General features: G+C 32.6%; 2 protein-coding genes and 1 long non-coding RNA gene across 3 annotated transcripts; 1 reads left to right on the top strand and 2 right to left on the bottom strand.

The window, feature by feature from the left end:
* Window positions 1–691: 691 nt before the first annotated feature.
* PIG-B (phosphatidylinositol glycan anchor biosynthesis class B) lies at window positions 692–2,794 on the bottom strand. Its single transcript, XM_074120506.1, has one exon. The coding sequence runs from the start codon at window positions 2,634–2,636 to the stop codon at window positions 1,113–1,115; it is 1,524 nt and encodes a 507-aa protein (XP_073976607.1). The 5' UTR covers window positions 2,637–2,794; the 3' UTR covers window positions 692–1,112.
* Window positions 2,795–4,484: 1,690 nt separating this feature from the next.
* LOC141450266 (D-3-phosphoglycerate dehydrogenase) lies at window positions 4,485–21,321 on the bottom strand. The gene is made up of 11 exons (XM_074120505.1): window positions 21,123–21,321; window positions 18,546–18,832; window positions 12,713–12,864; window positions 10,635–10,700; window positions 10,267–10,553; window positions 9,202–9,308; window positions 8,213–8,347; window positions 7,915–8,134; window positions 7,057–7,269; window positions 6,345–6,476; window positions 4,485–5,222 (listed from the first exon to the last, which is right to left on the bottom strand). Exons 2-11 carry the CDS (start codon window positions 18,678–18,680, stop codon window positions 5,092–5,094), a joined length of 1,578 nt encoding a protein of 525 aa, XP_073976606.1. The 5' UTR covers window positions 18,681–18,832; window positions 21,123–21,321; the 3' UTR covers window positions 4,485–5,091.
* On the top strand, window positions 17,357–20,321 carry LOC141450277 (uncharacterized). Its single transcript, XR_012455996.1, has 2 exons — window positions 17,357–17,557; window positions 18,970–20,321. It is a non-coding gene; the product is annotated as an uncharacterized lncRNA (long non-coding RNA).
* Window positions 21,322–22,036: the final 715 nt, after the last annotated feature.

The following is a 22,036-nucleotide window of genomic DNA, read 5'->3' as shown; positions in this document are numbered from 1 at the left end:
TGCTGTAATGTTTTTATAATATTATGATTAAAAGCTTTAACACAAAATGCATTTTTTCTATAATTCTGGCCCTCCTCTAGAATTACATACTTAAACTTTGTGGCCCCCATTAAAAAAGTTTGCCCACCACTGGTCTAAATCACATAATTTTTAACGTATATGTTAAATAATTGAAGACTGCGATCTTACACTAAGCAGATATTTGGGAACTTAGTATATTTCGGGGCAGTAGATGAATTAAGCGTGTACAAATTTCATTGCATAAGGATATCTTGACGATGTTTTTGATCTTCGGTTTACAAAAAAATAATAAATAATTTTATTAAATCGGATTTTCGATTAAGTTTGGTGATGGCTTCTCTTAAAAACACTTATTGATCTTTATTTAATAGCTCCTCAGTGCAGCAGAAACTTAACGTGGAAGCAACAAGCGTTTATAAATTAATTCAGCCAATAATTGACGATGGGAAAATATGAAATGGGTCAGAATTGATATTTAACATATAAAATTTGTTACCAAATAAAAATATACATGACTTTTGATTATTTTGTAACCATTTCTTTTTTTTTCCAGTTCAAAATAAAATTTAATAGACTGCTAGCAATAAGTAACTTTGAATGAAGAATCTTGCCTGTAAAGAAAAGTATAAATGGCACTACGTGTAAATTCATAACACAACAAACCAGTAAGTTTTTTTTTTTTTATGAAAATACTAAATATTTTATTTCTTACATAAATATTTCTAAATTTGAATTTACATATATATTAAAAAACAATCCTTATTATTTTTTATATAAAAAATTGCAAAGTTAGTAAGAAAAACTAAATTACATAAAGTACACACACACCAAAGAAGTTTATCCTTCGTGTTACCACTCAAGGATTAAATCCTAATAAAGTCTTTGAATTTTAATGAGATATTCTCTCAGTCAATATTGAAGTTCACAAACAAATTACAGGCACTCTCATTTTTCTACATTAAAGCAAAATAAAAATTACAAATGAACACTCATAATGGCTTGTACTATTCTCTTTTGAACACAATTATCACCATCAGTGATCATAAAATTTTGTTTCAGTCAAAACGGTTCATCAATTAAACTTGATATACTCAACATCGTTTTCCTCTTCTTCTGTAAACATACACTTTTTGGCCCTCTCGTGGTGGTGAGTAATGTAGAGAGTTGAATATTTCTTTTTGAAGTGTATAGTTCTTTACTGAAAGGAAATTTTGGATATTTAACGAATCGTACATAACTAAATGTGTTGGAAGGGAACAAGGATAAATTGTAGTATATTCCACTTTCAACCATACACTGGTATCATTGTAGAATTTATCCGCTTCATCTTGATAATCAGGTACATCCTGTAGATTGGGCTCACAAGTGAGGTATCTTGTACTCACGTTCGCATGTAAATGACTATAGCCGGGGAATGAATGACACGGAGCAAGAAATACAATTTTCGGATTAGTCTCGTTTTTTATAGCGTGTCTAAGATACGTCATAGTTTCCAGTTGGCCAGTTTGATGAAATTGTCCCAAATAAAAAATAGAACAAATGTTGGCACTTACAAGCAGAACCGCTACAAAGTATATGTGTAATGAGTTCGCTTTTACACTCCAATTGCTAAATACACCTGAACTAATGTAAAGCATCATCGGAAGTAAAGGCATTAAAAACCTAAATTCTTTATGAGGTAATAAACTGTAAATGGCTAGTGACCACACAATGGTTATACACATTTGTGCTTCAACGTCATATTTTATATTAGACAATCTGGTGGACAAAGTTTTAAAAAATCCATAATAAAACGTTATGATATGAAGGCCTAATACTGCGGGTATTCCAGCGTAGAAGTACCACAGCGATGTATGAGTACCATAGTAGGTGCCAATATCTTTTAAAACATTAAATTTAAAAAAATTCCACGGTGTGATAATAAGAGTACCATGCATCCAACTGTCCAGAGATACACATATTGCACTTACAAACAAACCAACAGGTAAATAGCTGGTAATAAAATAATGTAAAGAGTTCTTCATGGAGAAAACATTAATTAAAACAAGCGGCGTCCAGGCAATAGCTGCAGTCGGCCTGGCATAACAAAGTAGCGTCACTAGGAAGACAAACAAAAAGTTCTTGGATTTAGGACTCCATGGATAATAATATAAAGCAATTGTTGTTAAATTCATTTCGAAAGTATTTATGAGAGTTCTAGTAGAACAGTACGAGATAAAGTAACATGTTACCCATGACAAGAACGCCCAATAAAATCGTCCATTTCTCTTTTCATGTACCCACCTAATAAAATAAGCATCACTTATTGAGGATAAAATTCCTTGAAGAATTCTTGGTCCAGTAATTATAGCATCCGGAGTATCTAAACCAAAATTTTTCAAAACATAATACAAACTTGATATAACTGCAACATACAAATAACTTCTTATTCCTTCAATCCATTCCCAAGTTAGATAGCCGTATCCGAATACTTTGTTATGAGCAACTTCCAAACTTTGCCAATATTCATCTGGTACGTAGCTAGATTGTACCCAAGCTAAGTCCATACACCGTAAAAATAACATTATAAACCATAATTTATAAGGGAACTCTTCATATTTTACAAACGTCTTCATTTTTTTTGTCACTTCAATGTATAAAACTGCACTAGCACTACCTTAAAAGCCGGATATTTTTAAATTATTTTTGATAGTCACAGGAGGTATTCCTAAAATAGGTTACTAGACGCTAAGGGAGGTAATCAACGCGGCTTCAGTTCGTTGTCGTTACTGTAGTTACGTTTATACGCTTGCGTAGTCACCCCGCCTACAATACTTTTAATTCACTAAATAAGAAATTATAGTTCAAAATAAACATATAAACTCCATTAAATTGTTTAGATGGTTTTATTTGGATTAAATGGATTTATAAAATAACATAATAATCTATTCTATTTAATCTATCTTGTATTTCTAAGTCAACGGTTAAAATTTAAATCTTCCTGGGATTTAAAAACGTTAAAACGGTAATTTTGAACCTACGTTCAAACTATTGACAATTAGATCTTTAGCAAGAGAAATAAAATATTATTATTTAAATCTGCTACGAAAATGACACTTTTTCTTTTACACTTAGTAACAAGAAGTATTGTTACCGTTAAATTTGTTGAAATTGAGTTTTCGTAGAAATAAATATTTTTATTATTGCCCTGAAGAAAAGCAACAATTTTTTTGCAAGTGGACTACCTGTATCTACAAATGTGTTCTAGTCCGTGTGTGTAATATAAATATCTTTAAATAAACGTAAATTAGCAAATTCCTTCTACCAAAAGTAGTAATTTACTAATATTATTTAACACTTCTGAGTTTTTCTCGGAAATGGCTTTTAACTTTTTGTTTTTTTGAACTCAATACACTTATGCACTGATGGTATCTACAGCTTCAATTTAAAACATTTTTCATGAAATTCCGGTTTTGGGCACTTCTGGGGTTGAAGATGGGTAAGGCCATTCTTTTAAACCCTATCTTTTCTGTATAATAAATTCTTGACACTGAAATGTATGCTAAAACTCCCTGTTTGAAGAAAATTCATCATCCTTAAGTTATTTTTTCTCATTTGATTTGTTTGCTGGTCTAATATTTTCTCGATTACGATGTTCTCTAATCTTTGTATTGTACATTCTTCATTTTTATTTGAAACTTTTTTTTATAGAAAAATTTGTTTTAAGACATTTCTAGGAAATATGGGCTTCCTTCTGTAATTTCCGTTGCACTTTACTGTTTTAATAATCAGCATTAATGTCAGTGTTTGATGAAAAGGTTTATCCGCAATTACCAAATAATTTTTTTTTATTTGAAGCTGTTGACCACTTTTTGGAGGTGCTTCACTTCTTGCTCTATTTATTTATTTTTCTTATTTTCGGTATGTATGGGCGTTATCCATCCCTAAGTGCACGGGCACTTAGAAGCGTTGAGTTGTGAAAATGCCCTGCAAGCTTAGCCCATGATATGAAAATATCCTACGGATTCTTTGATTAGAAACTTGCTACTAAAGTCAATAAAAACGCCGCTATTCAGAGTCATACTTTTTTACTCGAGCTGTGGCATTGTCTGTCGTTCTGGTTTTACCAAATGAACAGAAGTAAGCGTGCGAAAATAGGCTGTACAATGTAATTTCAAAACGCTCTCAGAACATTATTCTTTCCAAGCCTAAAGAAAGTTAGCTTTAGACTAACAAAGAGCACAGTGAGTCGATTTTTTGTATTGAATCTGTTGTTTTTTGAGACATACAATAAATATGGATCCAAAGACATAAAATCAAAAGATATTTTCCAGCGGATCATTTTTAACAGTCCAGCTTGATGTTTATGTTCAATTTATTTTTCATACATACTTCTCAGTTAGCGTACAATGTAGAATTAGGCAGTTAATATAATGGAAATGTTTCAAAATCATAAAGGAGAAGGTAAACAGTAAACAAAAAAATATTGTGGGTATTATTTTTATTGACTAAAAAAATGTAATAATTAAAACCTAGCAGTACTTTCGAAGTTATTTGTATGTTACCGGCAGAATACGAATTTCTGCCTTTTTATCTAATGCCTAGTTACATTATAAAATACAAATGTCTTAAATGGTAAAAACTTGCAATTATCCAATTAAAATTTAACATCAGCACTTCACATGTAATGCTTAATACATTTTTATATGTGTAAAGTGACATAAAATGATAGGAAAGGGAATTGTAAATTTGTGGAACATTTTGGCAAATTTTATAACCTGCGTTTTATAAACTCACTATTTTGAATTTTATAAAATGAGTAAAATTACACACATCGCATGAACTATCAAAATCGGTACAAGATCTTATAAACTAACTATACATTAGATAAAAAGCCACGCTAGCACTAACTACCAGTTATTATATATACATTTACAAAAAAATATAGATACTCAACCACACAATACTCAAACATACTCTAATATATTCGTTCTTATTTATAATTAAATTATTGTCACAAGTCTATTAGTTTTCGTTTTTTTCTCACGCGTCCAACAGAATAAATATATAATTCTGGAAAGGCAACATTTTTTAAAAAGCTTTTACATTTGGAATGTCAACGGCTTTGCCCAATGGTGTATGAGTTTGTACAGATATCCAGACGGCGTTGCCAACCGCCACAGCCATGTTCGTGATCACCACACCTGCTTTTACTAACTCACCTGAAAAAAATAATTTAGTTCAGTATTATTTTTCACAATGATAATTAAAATTGTAAATGTAGTACAATTAATGAGAGATTCCAATAATAGCCTACGCCTATACCAATCATTTATAACAATAAAGACCTGTAAGTTTATTCATTTATTGTGGTTAAATTCTATTCTAAAGAAATATAATCACAGGAGTAGAGCATTTTAATAATTACAGCGAGTTACAATCTGTTTACCTTTTCAGCAAATTAGTATGTTTATTTTTTACTTTTCTGACTTATTAAGTTTAACTGTAATTTTTTTTTTTTAAGTTTAAATAGATAAGGTGGTCCAAATATCTATTATTCAAAGTACTAATCAGTGCTATTAGTAACCATTGTTTTCAGGCTGTTTGTATAATAAAAAATTCTCTAATTTTTCAAAACTCGTTTCAATTTTGAAGAAATTAAATTTTTTTCTTCACAAAATCATTGCCTTGAACCGAAATATCTGGTGGCCACGTCCTGGTTTAATGCCAAAGTTAAAGTTAAATTTCTCTTAGGCGAAGTAACTGACTAAGCGCTTTAAAAAAAAAAAAAAAAATTCTCGCGATCGCACAAGTCTGGATAACATAATGGATATTCGGAATGTTTAGTAAGTTCATCAATCAAATCTGTTTTATGATTTTGCCAGTAAATTCATATCTTATTTGGTGAGGACTGCTTACTATAATTTTAGAACATGCCAATTTTGTGGAACGTATGATTGCGGTTAGCCCCATGACTCTAAAGCATCCAATAATGTCAACTTTACATTGTGCTCGCACTTTCTTGAGATAGTACCATCCACTGTTTGATTTCAATTCTGGACTGACTTCATGTCAATCAAGGACATCTTCCCCAAGGTATTATACCCTATTATTTAAAATGATGACAATATTATCAGTATATCGAAGTCATGTATTTCTGGAAAATCTCACAGTAGAACTAAATATTGAAGGGAATCTTATCTGTACACGAACACTTGATGTAGCATGAACGAAATCTGAAGACAATTTGGTCAGCACCGCAGAAATAGATAGTACAATTAATTTTATCCCAATTGGCACCGCATATCCCTTATTTGTGATAAATAAATAATAACAATACTTACCAATAAGATTTGTACAATCACTAGAAGCGTTTGTTCCCTGAAACAGGAGGGTGTTCTCGGTCAGAGGTACTCCTGAAGTGAACGTTGCATCGTCAATAGAAAGCAGCCAACTTTCACCTCCTCGGCTTGTGCCTGTTAAAAACAAATTAATATTTAAAAAATAAAAATAATCTAAGAATTACAAAAAGATGACGGAATGAAAATGATAAATGATAGTTCTGAACATTAATATCATGTAAAATGTTTTTCCCTAAATGAAAATCAGATGGAAGAATCCGGAAGTAATTTTTTTTTTGGTGTTATCTATTACTTTCTGGACAGGATTTAAATTAAACTTGGGCATATCGTACTTTAGCAAAAGGTTGTGAATCTTTTTTCTGAAAGTTTTATAAGGGTTTTGGAGGAGCCGTGAATCACTTACCTTCTTCAACCATCATACTACTATAAAACTATTTTACTTCAATGAATACGTGTATAAATCGAAGCAAATTATTATAATTAATATTTTATACAAAGTTCAAATTCATTTAACTTCAAATTTCTTTTAACATGTCAACTTTGACTGCCATATAGCAACCCGAAAGAACATTCCCACCACTTTTGTAAGTGATATGTGATTTTTGAAAATTTACTAAGGAAAGTTGAAAAATCAAAAAACTCTCCTCTTACAGCAGTAAAAAAATATTATATTTACAGATAATGATAAGTTCACCTGTAACAACGTGATCCACTCCTGCACTGCCGACTCTGACTGCAACATAAGCCTGTGATTCTGTATTTCCTGTATGTGTCTGCACTACTTTTAGTCCAGCTTCCTCAGCCAGTACAGGAGCATTGATCAAGTTCAGGCCGTTTGCTGTCCTGGAAGACATCATTCCTGACAAGACGGCTGTAGAAAGGAACCTCATGTTCTCAGTGACAGGACCTGGAATATCCAAAGGAATGTGGAAATTAAGAACTCATCGAAATTGATTAACATTTATTTATTTAAATATTGCATAATGCTAGGGGGCGAATGTTGTGTAATGGTCACGAACGTGGAATTGTAAGTGGGAGATCCTCAGTTCGAATCCCACGTATAGCTACTTTTGATAAATTTAGTAGTAAAGTATGGGTTTCCCAACTCCTGAAAAAATTGGCGATTACTTTACTCTTTTTTTTATTGCTCAATGGACTGGATTTTTGGTTCTGTGCTTATCCTTAACGATTTGTTGGTTATTTAAGTTACTTCAGCCTTGTTTACAGGTTTTATTTTTTAATGTATTTGAGATTCCTTAATCAGAAATAATTTTTGTTCAAAGTAAAGTTTAACTTATAATCAAAGCTTTCTTTATTTTTATATGGACTTTCTCTGTGCAAGCTGAAATATGTTTAAAGATTAACTTCAGCAAAAAATTCTGAAAAACCAACCAAAAAAAAGTTAAAAGAGAACAAAACAAAATCACAAAATATGTTTAGGAATTAGCGGAAGACGGATGTATATTTTTTCTAATTTTCATTAGATCTGTATCCAGGCCGAAAAAGAAGCATACAGTTTCAATAAACTAAGTCATCTACGTTAAAAACTGACCTTGTGTTACGATTTCCACATTAAGGCCCTGGAATGAAGCGCCTGAAGCAAGTTTAGCAGCTATAGAGCCCAGTCTCTTGCCCAGTGTCACCCAAGGAGTATTTAATGGATTTCTTAGGGCTGAAAGTACTGGAGCATTGACTACACCGGTCACTGTATATCCACTATCCGGTTTGGATAGAGCAACAAACTGTTCTGCTATTTCTACAGCCACTCTTACCTATTGGAATATTTTTAGTGATAAATACATTGTTGGAATCAATGGAACTAGGGATCAAATTTTAAGAAAGGAGCAAACCTGGGCTTCTCCTGTACTGGCGCCTAAATGTGGTGTGGCTAAAACTTTAGGATGCTCTATAAGTTCTCTAAGAACTTCAGATTTTGGAGGTTCTTCAGAAAATACGTCCAAACCTGCTCCACCGCATCTACCGTCCTAAAAAAAAAATACAAATAAATAAATTTATATTCTCTAAACTCGTAATGTTTACTTACTATTCTTTGTTCAGTATGACAAGTTTGAGGTAATCGTAGCGTCCATCCCAGCTCCTTTTAATTCCCCTTAATGTCAGTTTTATAAAAAAATAAAAAATATATGGGACTGGTTTTCGAGTACAGGTTAAAAATAAACATAAATTATCAAATAAAAGTTTCACTCTCCCGGCATCCAAATTTCTTCAAAGTCAGGACAAAACAGTAAATATCCTCATTGCAACAGAGTAGTTCTATCAACTCTAGAAGAAGCTAAAACACACCTTAAATCTCCACATGCGTCCATGCAGTTTTAAGCTAGAAAGATAGTTACATACAGCTATCATGTGCCATACAACTCCATCTACCAACCACTGTTAACGTCTCACATTCTGTCAAGGAAGTCTAACTTTATCACCGATAACTGGCAATGGGTTTCATCTTAAAACAGAGATGCCCAGATCGGCTAAATATGTGACTGTTGGAGCTCGATGACTCTTTAAATTCCTGCAGTTGGTAAAATAAAGATTTTTTTTTAATGTTTTGAGATCTGTGCAAATTGTGACAGAAGAATAGGAAATATATATAGTTTGACTTCGCTGCAACGGACTGTTGGTTTGCGATGAAGACCTTTGACATTTGGAGATTTCAGAAAATATAAAAACGAAAACGTATGTAAATATTATAAAACTCAGGTAGTGCTGTTCACTTTCATTGAACTTTGTAACTGACACGAGATTTTTCATTATAAAATTATTTTAAAGAGTATAAAAGTTAAATCGGTGATACAATATGAAGAGGGTAGGATTATAAACTTACCTTAAGTGCAGCCAGTAAGGCTTGTTCGTCTACAATCCCTCCGCGGGCTACGTTTATAATTTTCACACCTTTTTTACATTTCGTTAGACTACTTTCATTGATTAGATCTGTAAAAAAAAAAACAAAATAAATAAAAATAATTGAATAAATTCAGTATTCAATTAATTTTACAAAATTATGTATAAAATTGTAGCAAAGGAGTAATGATCCTCTATTCCTGCGAGCAGTGATGCACTCAGACTTTTAAAAACTGCCTAAATGAGATTGTTTCTCTAAATATTTTTTAGAAATTAATTTAGACACGATCTATTTGATTTTTAAAATAAGCATCAACAATTGATGGACATGAATAACGAACTAATTATTTTAAGCTCATGACTCTATTTAGTTCTCGGATCGCTCCATACAGAAGATGGGGTCTTTGGCGCTAATCCAAAGTACGAGATCACGGTAAGCATAGGATAATCGGCCAGTCTTTCAGATAGAGAGTAGTCACAATAAGTTTGGTCTGCTGAGAAAAAAGAAAAAGATAATCAATTCCAGTGTTGTAATTTTCTCAGACTTTCGAGCGGCTCTGTTGGTCAGCAAGACCTAAAGAAATTAAATTCAAGAGAAGTGCCCGGACATTCAAGAGAGTGCCGGCGTTTTGAGGATATAAGAGTAAAAACACGGCAGCTTGCATTGGGACCTTCAAAGGACCTGAGATATTGCAAAAGGCTTATAAGTGCAGTCATCAAACAAATGCACCTGTTCAAGTCGTACGAATTTTAACAACTGTTGACTACTTGCTGTCAACGGGATAAGACAAGCCAGCCCGGGCGGCCATATGCATATCGTACATCCTATAAGAGTAAAAAGAGTAAACTTATCTTATGGTCCTAGCTTTAGTGTGGAAGAAGAGAAAACCATGCTTTCAAGCTTTACTCTGGAGCCCCTCAACAGACTCCTAGGGTCCAATACTGAAGTAATGGGTCCACAATAATTTTTTCTTTTTTGCAATGGAGGCGAAGATTTGCAGATTCCATCAGCAACTCTATTAAATGATTTTATCCTTTTTATACTCACTTCTTGTTTGCGGTATTAACGGTGTGTGTACGGTAATATAATCAGCCTGAGGCCAAATTTGTTCCAGTTCTAATTTTTGAACACCAAACTCTGCAGCTTGTTCATATGAGACTAAGGGATCGAAGCCGAGCACCTTCATGCCAAAAGAACTCATTCTGGTGGCCACCTCACGGCCAATCCTTCCCAGACCAAGAACTGCTAAAGTTTTCCCACTTAATTCTTCGCCAGTATAAAGTTTACGATCCCAGCGTCCTTCCTTTAGTGATTGGCTACCAGCGGCTACATTCCTAATTTATTGAATTTGGTTTAAATAATTTTCTATAACTTTGAAAGAAATAAAAATGAACATATGTGAAAATTAATATTACCTGGCTAAACTAGTGATGAGAGCACAGGTCAGTTCACAAGCGCTGATCGAATTGCCACCAGGTGTACTGCAATTAAAAAATAATATTTAGTAAAATTTATCTCACCCTAAATACTTGAAACTGGTCACTTGAATACTAAATGCTTGAAACAACATTTGCGAATGCATATTTCTGACGAATGAAAAACACTACTTCAAATATTCATACTGTTTTAAACTGATCGACTATAGGAACAGCGCAACAGTAACAACAAGGATTTCTGAATATAATCACTAGATCGAAGAAAATAGAATAATCAAGTAACAAGTAGCTCTAAAAATCGTTCACTGCTATTTCTTTTTCTTATTTGTAAGGATAAAGATTCAGGGAATCGGCCTGTCTAGTCTAATAGGGAGGAGACTTGTCCACAGGAGGACGCTTTAGACACAGTTTAAGGAGACGAATTCTTAAATCCTTAACGTTAGGGTGTTGGGAAAGGCAATCAATGCCTTTCTCTGCGTGCATTTCAAAAACTGCTAAACTTAGCTCTCTAAATCTAAGGGCAAGGGCGAAATTGAGCTATTTTAGAGTATGAAGGGGTTTAATTCAACTGTTCTGCTTGGCCTCGCAGAAAACCAAGCCATCCGAAGAGGGGTAAATTGCTGAAATATACAGTTTTATCTAAATGTATTGAGAAAGGAGAAGTTTCTGTGGTATTTTGTTTTGTCTTCACTGGATACAGATAATCGTTTTCTAAAGCTGTCCGGGGACTTCCAGCTGATACAATTTGACACGTTCTTAATAATCTCAATTACCAGCTGCGAAAAAGAAAAGTGAGAAAGGGACCTCTTTGGTGGTTGGACATGCTTGCCGAGCAAAATACTCTACAACAATCTCAGGCATAGATATCTTCAAAGGAGGCCACTTATTTGTGGTGGCTGGAGGACGTTGAAGGAACTTGAAGAGAGCATGGAGACGCGTAGGTTGCGCTCTAAGGCTATAGTAGACCAGGAGATCTAGAGGCTACTGTTTTAGAAAGAGATACCTATTTCAATTACCACCCTTTCACATCTCAGAAAACAAAATCTCCAATGATTCTGGAGCTCATATAATATGGCTGTTCAATTTATTAAAAAAAACAATTAATTAAATAATTATTACTGGAAAAATTTAATCAAAATCTTATCACTGCGTAATCAACAGATTTTTCAATAGTTCACCAGTTTATATTTGATAAATTATGTGTAAGAATGAAAAACGTCATCAGAATATTTCGAACTATTTATCTACGATAAATATTTCGTCAATTGAAGATAATGTAAAGATTTAGGGGGGGGAGGAAATTTAGATTAATAGGAACTTATATAACGTCCTTTTCTTTAATTCTGCAATTGTTTGTTAAATATAAGATAGGCGAGCCTCCACTTTGCTGTCTTGATAACAGAACTGATGAGCTCTTAAATATTTTACAAGAGAGTTGTTGTTGCACTTGTCCGCGCTGATAGAGTCAAGAGGCAGGGTAAAGAAATTTCCACTTATCTAATGTGGAGTGTACGAATGAAGTAGCGCAATTCACCCGTGGAAGAGGGTGCCAAGTCAAGGGCATATCAATTCGCGAATAACGCAGGCATTCCATCTCTCTTAACAGTCTTATCTACCCACTAGCATAAACGTTTAGATAAACTTCAATTGTATAATGTATTTGCAAAAATTAAAATAAAACTAACGGCGACATTTTTAATGATACTTGACATTTTTACCTCTTATCTAAATAATTTTCTTTTTCAACAAAAGAACATTTATTACTTATTCACAGCAAAAACTGTTCTTTAAAAAAATATCTCTTCCGACAATTCTTAAGGTATTCTTTAAACTTGCAATGTCCATCGAATGTTCGAACAAGCTGCAATTTATTAATATTCTAAACCAAGAGACACTTTACAGTTCCGATCAAGCGATTTTCTTTAAATCTCCCCTTTACCAATAATTCTCCCCCTGGTTTCTAATCAACAACTGACAGACAGATAAATCTTCTTCTTTTTATTCTACAAACAGAAAAAAAATGTTCGGGAGATAAATTTAGCAAAATTAGTACATACTTTAACACTATAACTCCTTTTCTTGTGGCGGCCTCTGTGTCTATGTTGTCCACTCCAGTACCGGCTCTTCCTACAACTCTCAATTTGTGAGCCGCTGCCAATACGTCAGCACGCACCTTGGTATCCGATCTTACGATTAGTGCTTCGTAATCCTAACAAGAGAGTAAGATTTAGAAAACAGAAGTATCAAAAAAATTAATCGATACAAATATTTAAATATTTCTTTTCCAATACGAATAACAGATATCCATCCAGTAATAGTCATCGTTTTTACGTAATAAGCCCATGTCAAAATATTTTTTTATTCCAATTGCATTCACCTCACCTTTTTTCTAGGAAATTCATTATTTTTCTTTTTTCACTAATTTCTCTTTTCTTTAATGGTTTATTGAAATACGAAATTGAAACATTACTTTTCTATTAAAGAATTACATTTTTGTCTAGAAAGTATTGATGCAAATATAAACGAAATCCAAACTTCTTCAGGGATATCAGCGTCTAGATGAGTACCAAGCTTTTAAAACCCAATAAAGATTTCCTCAAACAGCGCTCATATTGGCATTTTGCGCCTTAAAAGATAGATGTGATATGGTTTAGCGAATGCACATACAGGCTACTCAGCCAGATCTAAGATGACAACCGAAAGATGGACAGAGGTGTCTTTCTCGAGAACGATTCCTCCGTGATACCAGGAGTCCCTCTGTCTTTAATAGGAAATGAAGTCTTCTTCAGAATATTTAGAGAGAGCAATGGAAGAAATGAGTGAAGTTGGTACCACGAAGTGGCTACCCCTAATTTCCGGCACCCTCTTCTCTTCCTAGTGCGTTCCTATAGAAGAGATGTTTTATCACCTGATGATCGTCTCACTTAGCCCCAGTAAGGGACACAGCTGATTTATTGGATCGCAGTGAAAAAACACCGTGGTTTAAGTTGAATTTCATGATCGTTCATGGCACTTCAATGTCCACGGATAGGTTTTAACAACTTTAACTCGCATTCAGTCCAACCCATAAAAACTAGAAATTGTTATAAAATCCTAAAGCCAAGCGTAAGTTTTTTAACGGAATAATTAGTAAGAAATCTTATCGCTAATCAGGAATAATTTGACAAAAAACTTTAAAAATACAAAATAATCGCTCAATTATATAATTTAAAAAAAAAACATCAGGATTTTAATTAAAGTATTATTACATCTCGTGACTGGAACAGACATTCTATGTATTAGCTGGCGGTCACCTGATCCATTAGGTTGGACGGACTCCAACTTGACAAGGTCATGCATAGAACACATGGTTCTGAAGCCATACAAAACTTGCTCGTAGATCTCAAGGCCGTCAGCACAAATGTAGTTTATCTTCTTTTAATGAAGTATTTGTATGACTTATTTAGCTAAATCCACCACATCTTGAAATAATTGAAACAACCCATCAGAGATTCTTAAAAAAAAAATTGTTTCTATGGCCGATATCCTCCCCCACAGACTGGAAACTGGTTCACTCCACTTAAGTGGGATAGTGTTTCAAAGAATGCTGTCTTGGTGGTGCAAAATTCTTTAAATGTCAAATTTCAAGAGATTGTTTTGAGATGATAAGGTTGAATAACCAATCTAAGTGTTACAGGCAGAATACCATTGGGCGCTTCAACTGAGATAAGCACTTATCTTGGTGGGAGAAGAACTGTGGACAACAGAAGATCCTAGTCACATTCACAGGAGGATATCCCTGATCTGTTAGAAGCTGACCCTATCCTAAAGACGTGCAAAGAGCTCTTCATTCAAGTTCCAGTTCTATTGTACTTACAGGGAAATTAGTCTCCTAGGACTCGGCGAGACGTACTTATCAAGCGTTCGGTAGATATAATAAGAACAGTTAACCAACTCAGAGTTTCTAGAAACCCGGGTAATAAGGGTATCTACTGTAAACTGGAATGTGGTACAATATGCACAATCTGCAACATGCACGAGGAAGAGACTCTCTAATATTTCTTCTTAAGATGTCCAATTTGCTCACCATACAGGAACTACTATCTAAAGCAATATCTTTCAAATATTCATCACATTTCTGGCATTTTATTAACTGATCGTGTAAAAAAGGATCTAAAATAGAATTTAAAAGAATAAACATTACTGCTTTCATTCATTTCTAATTTTATTTTTGATAATTACTTATGTTACTAAAATAATTCATTTCATAAAAGTGTTCATGTGTTTAATTTTACTTTATCTATTAATTTTTGTTTTGAACTGTATATTTTGTAATGGTGTACTCTTGCAACAAGCAAAATGCATAAAAACAGTTTATTTTTCATCTATTACTAATTTACTTTCACTTAAGCTCGTAATAAGAAAAAAAAAAGAAATCTCAGGAGAATCTGAACTAATATTTCTTCTGGTGCCAGCATCTACTTCATGGTTTTAGCCCGAATGTAACGCAACAGTTATTGCTATAAATTTCTTCTAAGTTTTATCATACATTACGGGGTATAAGAAATACATTTTGAATGTATTGAGAAAATTCACATATGAAATGCCTGAATTAAGAACATCATATCATATTTCATAATCAGATAATCGAATGGAATGGTTATTACAGTACAACCTGGATTAACCGGGGTTCGGATTAACCGGGAACATGTGGAGTCATAATGAGAACACCTGGATGGCGCCGAAACAAAAGTTAATTTTCGGTGGCGTCAGGAAATTATTTTGTCTTCCGATGTAACATAATTGTAGGCGTGGCAGCAACTCTTTTATACCTGACTTTCTTGAAGGGTCATTATGTATGTATGTATGAATGAATGTAAAAACCCAAAATATGGTGCAATTAGTACTGAATTTCTTGGGATTTATCATGGTCTTACAAAAGACCATGGGATTTACGTTTCTTAAATGGTTGATACTTCTCGGTTATATGTAATATTTTTATGGATAATTACCGGCATTATTTTAATCTTCCCAGAGAGCAGCCTAATCTCAAGCTAGTCTTCAGTGTTAATCAGTTCCGTCCTACAGAAAACATCTTTCGCTTGCCCTTTCGGTCGAATTTTTATTTAACTTACACAATGGAATCCGTTAAGAAAACTGGTGCTAAACGTAAACGTATTTGTTTATCTATAGAAGATAAAATCCACATCATCGAAATTTCCAAAAAAGGATCAAGTGTAAAAAATATTACCGAATACTGTGTATTCGGTTTAACCGGAATTTCAGTTTTTCGGGGTGTGTATAGCCGGAGGTCAGTCCGGTTAATCGAGGTTGTACTGTATTAGAAATTCAATTAGCTTAATTACTAAAATTCTATATTAAAAAGTCTTCTAATTACTTCTCAGGTGGACCGTAAGAAGTAAAAGGAGAAGGTAAACGAGCTGCCACGGTTCAACGACCTGTGGAACAAGACACTGCGATTTTAGCATCGTACAAGGTTACAGTGGATAGAAGCCAACAGAGAAGTGAACAAACTCTCTCATTCCAATCATCCTCACGGATTTTTTCCCATAAAGTTTTAAAACTGAAATATTCTTCACGTTACATAGATGAAAATTTACTAGAGGGAAAATGTAATTTCTTTCTATTTTGATATGAACGAGTGAGATAGGTGACGTAACTAGATTTAAATTTAAATTTGATACTTGGTTTAGTTGCCTTCAGGATCCAACAACTTTTTTTTCGTCAAAATTAAAGCAAAGAGCGTCTTGGTTAAGTTGATTTCTATTGCTTTCACTTTCTATTTTTCTTACATGTAAGAATGAAGAATTGCATTCGACCAAATCTTTCAATTTGGCGTTTGCAACGAAAATAAACGCTCTGAGGTCTCTTAAAGTTAGGAAAAAGATGTCCTTACAAAACTGGTCGGAAAATTTGTTTTATCAATATTCTTGTATCAGACGACCATTCAATCAATCTACTGACAATACTTTAATGTAAACTCTATGTAATGTGGTTGTCCTACAACGCTTACAATCAAGTGTGCTGGCAGCCACACACGTGGAGATAACCATAATGTGATTGCAACTGCACAGCGCTGATAGAATTTCTTATTTTCCAATGACTGATGTTAGCAAATCTCTCAAAAATTCTATTAACCCCAAATAAATTAAAACTAAAACTGTTTTAATAAAACTGATTTCTTTTAATCGTATTTAAAACCATAAACCTTTAGATAAAAGCAATAAGCTCAGAGGGATTTTAATATTCATTAAAATTATTCCGTTTTTTTAATTTATTTGTATAATTATTGTGCTTGTTTGAAAAGCAAGAGACGTAATTTTACTTTGTAATTCATATACTAGTTTTAAGTTTTTTAAAATAATAATAATGGCAACGTATTGATAATAATTTATCGCTGTAGAATAAAATAGCAAAATATATTGTTATAGTACGTGAGAAAAAAATTCTTTATCGAAAGGTAAACACACATCGCTCTATAAAAATTATTTTTTCGAACTTAAAGAGACCTCAAAACAAGTATTTTTAGCGAAAACTCAAAATCGATTACCAATCGATTTCTCTTAAAGAGTGGGAAAAGAGAGTCAGAATTGGTCCATCACAATTATATTCTTTATAAGCGGTGAATAAAAATAAAAGAAACGGTAAAATGTCTTGTTATATTGCTTTCACGTAGACGCTCTAGACTCTAGATGGTTTGACAAGTTCGTTTCTTGGTGCGTGTGGTCAGTGTTCGATTCCCACATGGGCTTAAACGACATGGTGCTAGGTGGAAGGGAAGTCTCAGTTGGAGGGAGGGCATACCTGTTTCTGGCGATTACTGATTGTGGACAAGTTTCTCTATAAAAAACAATTCGCGATCCCGCAGGCCTTGACCCTTCCGCATGGACATATAACGAAAGGTTTTAATTTTATTATTATTTTTTTTTAAATATAAAAACAAATTTATTTGTAGTATCTATTGCAATGTCCTTTCGTTCCAGTTAATAACACCCTACCTTTTAACGACCACTGACACCACTAATAAAAAGCACATAGTGGTTATATAACTCAAAAAATTGTGAATAATCCCACGATTTCCTCTTCCTACCATTCTGCGGTGCTAATTTTTATATTCTTTTAAACTTCCAATTTTGAAATGAATTCCTACTAACAATTTATGCAGATAGTGAAAGTGTGCGTGAGATTTTTGTTGTTCACTAACACAATTTTTCGAAAACTACATTATTTTTTTCCTAGATCCTGAAAAAAGCTGATTTCTTCCAGAGTTTTCACCGGAAATCTAAAATTTGTGTTACGTAAAGCAGGAAAAAGTGTTTCGTAAAAAAAAAAAAAATGCTCAATATTCAACATTACTTTTTCAACGTCAACTAAGCACGTCACGAAAAGATTAGATTTTCTAGAAAATGGTTTCTTCGATTTTATTTAAATATCTTGATACTAATTTCCATCTTTAGGCAGTTTTGGGGGAAAGGAAATGCTTTTTTCTTTTTTTTTTGTAAAGAATTACTTCAATGCAAAGACTCTTTATTGTCCAATTATAGTTCCCAATGAAAACAACCGGTAATGACTATTTCCTGTTTGTTTCTTTTCCAATTTTTCACCGATTTCCTCGTTAACTACCACATCTTATTTCATTAAATTTTGAATAGTAACTACTATAAAAGGCTGTAAATTTTGTTTGGAACTGTTAACCGTGAAAAACTCATTGGTGAGTTACGCGAAGTTTAACAAATTTTTTACAAATCAAATCCTTGTGAAGTGTAGAAAAGTCGTGTAAGAATAGTTAATACAAATTTTATGGTTTTGTTTATAATTGTCACAATAATTATATTCATACTTAAAAGACAATTAATTGGATGAAAGATTATACAAATTTACATAGCTAACCTGAATTTCCTGTATAAGTTCTTCTTTGGTCATTTTATATCTACAGGTAACTTCCAATCCATATTTCCTGAGCAAATCCACGCAGGTATTGTCCACTGCATCGCTTACCAAGATTTTCTTTAAAGGTATAGCCATAATTGCCGATAATTGTAATACTGGCAAAATGATATAACATTGCACGGTGGGCAAGTATATAAGAGTCCCCCACTTAATGTGACGTCAGAGTATTAAAAGCAACCAGCACGCACACTTCAACCGACAATTATTCATTTTGCCTTCTCGATCATCTGTCCAAAAAACAAGATTTCCCCTCATATGTTTTGCTTTAAATCTAATGATTGAAATAAATATAACATTCACACTTTTATTTGTATACTTTTATACACACTTAATTATTTTTATTTTGTATTTTTTTAAACTATAGAATGCACTTTTCAAACCAACTGCCGGACTAGTGGATAAATTGTTTTACCATGGCAACTCATAAAATTCTGTCAAATTAGGATTATCACAACTTAAAATCTTCAGGAAGTTTCACGCTGGATGATCAAGGAAATCAGAAGAATAAATCAGAATTTCTTTTTAATTTTTCTTTCTCCTAAATAAAGAAAGTATTGCAACAGTATGATCACGTCGGTCAAATACCTCACTAACCTGGTGGATTAATTTTAGTCTTACTTAGTAATTACAAACATTAAATACAAAAATTAATAATAAAGTATGGACCACGATAAAAGGTAAGAACTACAGTTAGAAAACCAACTGACCTAATTTACTATCAGATTGTTGGAAATGTTATATTTTTTTAAAGAAAAAAATTCCATTACAGACTAATCAATAAGGAACCTATTCTTCTTGCTACTAATAATTCGTTATCTTCCCATTGCATAATATCTAATACATAAATTTCCGTTTTGTAAAAAATAAAAAGTTTATCAAACAATAGATAAACTTTACTTATGTAGTAACATAATAATAATAATAATAATTTTATTTTAGACTAAAAATGTAACTTAAAATAAGAGGATTTTGATTTTTTTTTTGTTGGTTATGGACATTTTGGAAAATCATTTATTATTGCACTATGTGTCAGATATCATTGGCACCCTTCGTTAGCTGGTTTAAAGAGTTGAGTCGACCAAACTGGTGGGATCCTAAAAAGGACACGGAACTTACCCACACACGTCTTATCGTGTGCTACTGTTGGATTAATTGGATTCACTTGGAAAATAAAGGGGTTAGAATTTGAAGGAGGCTTCGAGGTACCCCGAGCCCTTCAATGCCCAATGTACTCAAAAACCTTGTTTAGGCTAACAATTTCCTTCAGGATCTGCATATAGGATGCAATCTACAGTAAAGTTTATAAATTTGTGAGGATAATCACAAAGTGGAATTTGTCAATTCTTATTATATTTACAATTTATAAAAACAGGAAAGTTTGTCTGAATTTTCACACCAGATTGCGTTTTGTAGTAACTGAAAATGTTTGTCGTAATAAAGTGTTTCAAATCTTGTTAGAAAAATAACCAAATTAAGTTTATCAAGTACATATGTACGAGTATGTAACATTTATTCTTCTAGAAATTTAAATAACATCTTAATCATAAGTTGTCTAACAAATTACAATAGAGTATCTATCTTATTTGAGATAATCTATTTTTCTTTTAAATAAGAATAAATTTACTTACAGAATTAGATTACAACAAGATTATTAAAACAAGATTAGTTGCCCTATTGAAATAAATTGAAGAGGTCTTTACTCTCATAACTTTAAAATGTTCAATTATTATCCCGCATTATCTTCCCGCAAAACTGATCAACGACTATTCAGGGGTAAAAATTACTACACAATATTTACTCTCAATATTCAGCTGCACATGGCGTCAAATCGAATTTTTTAAAGTGACTGTCTTTTAAACTAACTATTATCTAGTCCGAAGTCCAAAAACAATGCTAAAATGCATTAAAATCTATACTTTAAAAACAACATATTAATGAATGTTGCCCTGATTAAAAACAGCTTAAAAAGCAATCGTGTTTAAATTTATTCAAATGGTTTTTCTCAGAAAATTAGTATTTTTCAGTTTCACCTAGACTGGAATATTATAATAGTTTCTGCGGATAACTATCCGCTAACTATGGAATACGTTTTAGTTTCAGCGGATAACTGTGGAATACGTTTTAGCACCAACCTTGAACAAAACCATAACCTGCTGAACCGAGCGTTTCAACATTGGTTATAATAACAATTAATGAATGAAACATACCTGTCAAAAAATTACAATTGAAATTTCAACTTAATCTAATAATTTAAAAAAAAAACTCCAATTCGTTATCACTTTTAGTGTTCACAATAAGGTTACATTAAAAAATATATATAAAAAAAATTACGTATATTATTCAATAAATAATTGAAAGATTATGACGAATTAGATTTGTGGAAACAGAAAAAATTAAATGAAAAAAAAATCTTATCTCTCAATGTGAAGAGTAGCAGCTAATGCAGATAAAGTGTGAAGGTCGAGGCTGTAATGTATATTATATATAATAGTAAGCGTATGATAAAATATTCATCACCTGATAATAAGGTCATCCATTAATCACTTATTAAAGTGGTAATGATTTTTTTTTATAACAGCCCATTTGCTTAGATATTGTTCAAAACTTCACTCCAAATTCCCAGAGGAACGTTTTCAGAAAATACTTGAGAAGTACGTTAAGCAATTAAATCAGGTAGCATAAAACTTAAATGAATTCAACAAAGGGTACATGAGAGAACATGAATACGTATGAGAGTTGTCAATTTCTCAGTGTTGTGGTTGATTAGAAACAATATTCCAAATCATTTTCCTTTTTTTTTATACTCTTCATGGCATTTTCTTCTTTCATGTTCAAGAAATAAAACTTTTTAGAAAGTAAAAAGAAAGTACAGTAATCTTTTATTTAAGCTTTATCAATTGCTGAATATATTTTGCATAATTTGAGGGGGTTATTTTACATATTTTTTTGTTTGTTAGTTATAACAAAACGATTAGATAATAGACTGGTTAAACCAGTTGGAATAATAATTTAAAAGACGAATAAACTAGAATTTATTCAAACATAAAAAGAATGTTCATATATTAGGAATCTATCCCCTGTATAGGGATTTATTATTATTAGGATTAATTTACTCACCTATTTAGCTTCCAGTCTTTTGCGCGTGATGAACCCAAGCCTTGAGGAAACCCGACATTGGTTTCCCCGTTTGCTTGATTTAATTTTTTCTCCGCCAAAAAACCTATTGCAATTTCCGAACGGAAAGTTATCTTATTATTAAAAAAAAAGTACAAGAACACAAGTGAAACACTAATGTAAAATTTTTCCTAATGAATTCTCTTACGATTTCAAAAACCGAACATTTTTAATTGAACGTTCAATGAAACTACACTACAGAAGACACGAACAACTTTCTATGTAATCGTTAACGGAGTTGCTATTGCTACTACATA

Source organism: Rhodnius prolixus, unplaced genomic scaffold (assembly GCF_049639745.1).
Source record: "Rhodnius prolixus isolate KJV_2025 unplaced genomic scaffold, Rpr scaffold_2, whole genome shotgun sequence".
Lineage (NCBI taxonomy): Eukaryota > Metazoa > Arthropoda > Insecta > Hemiptera > Reduviidae > Rhodnius > Rhodnius prolixus.
This window is presented reverse-complemented; position numbering and strand designations above follow the sequence as displayed.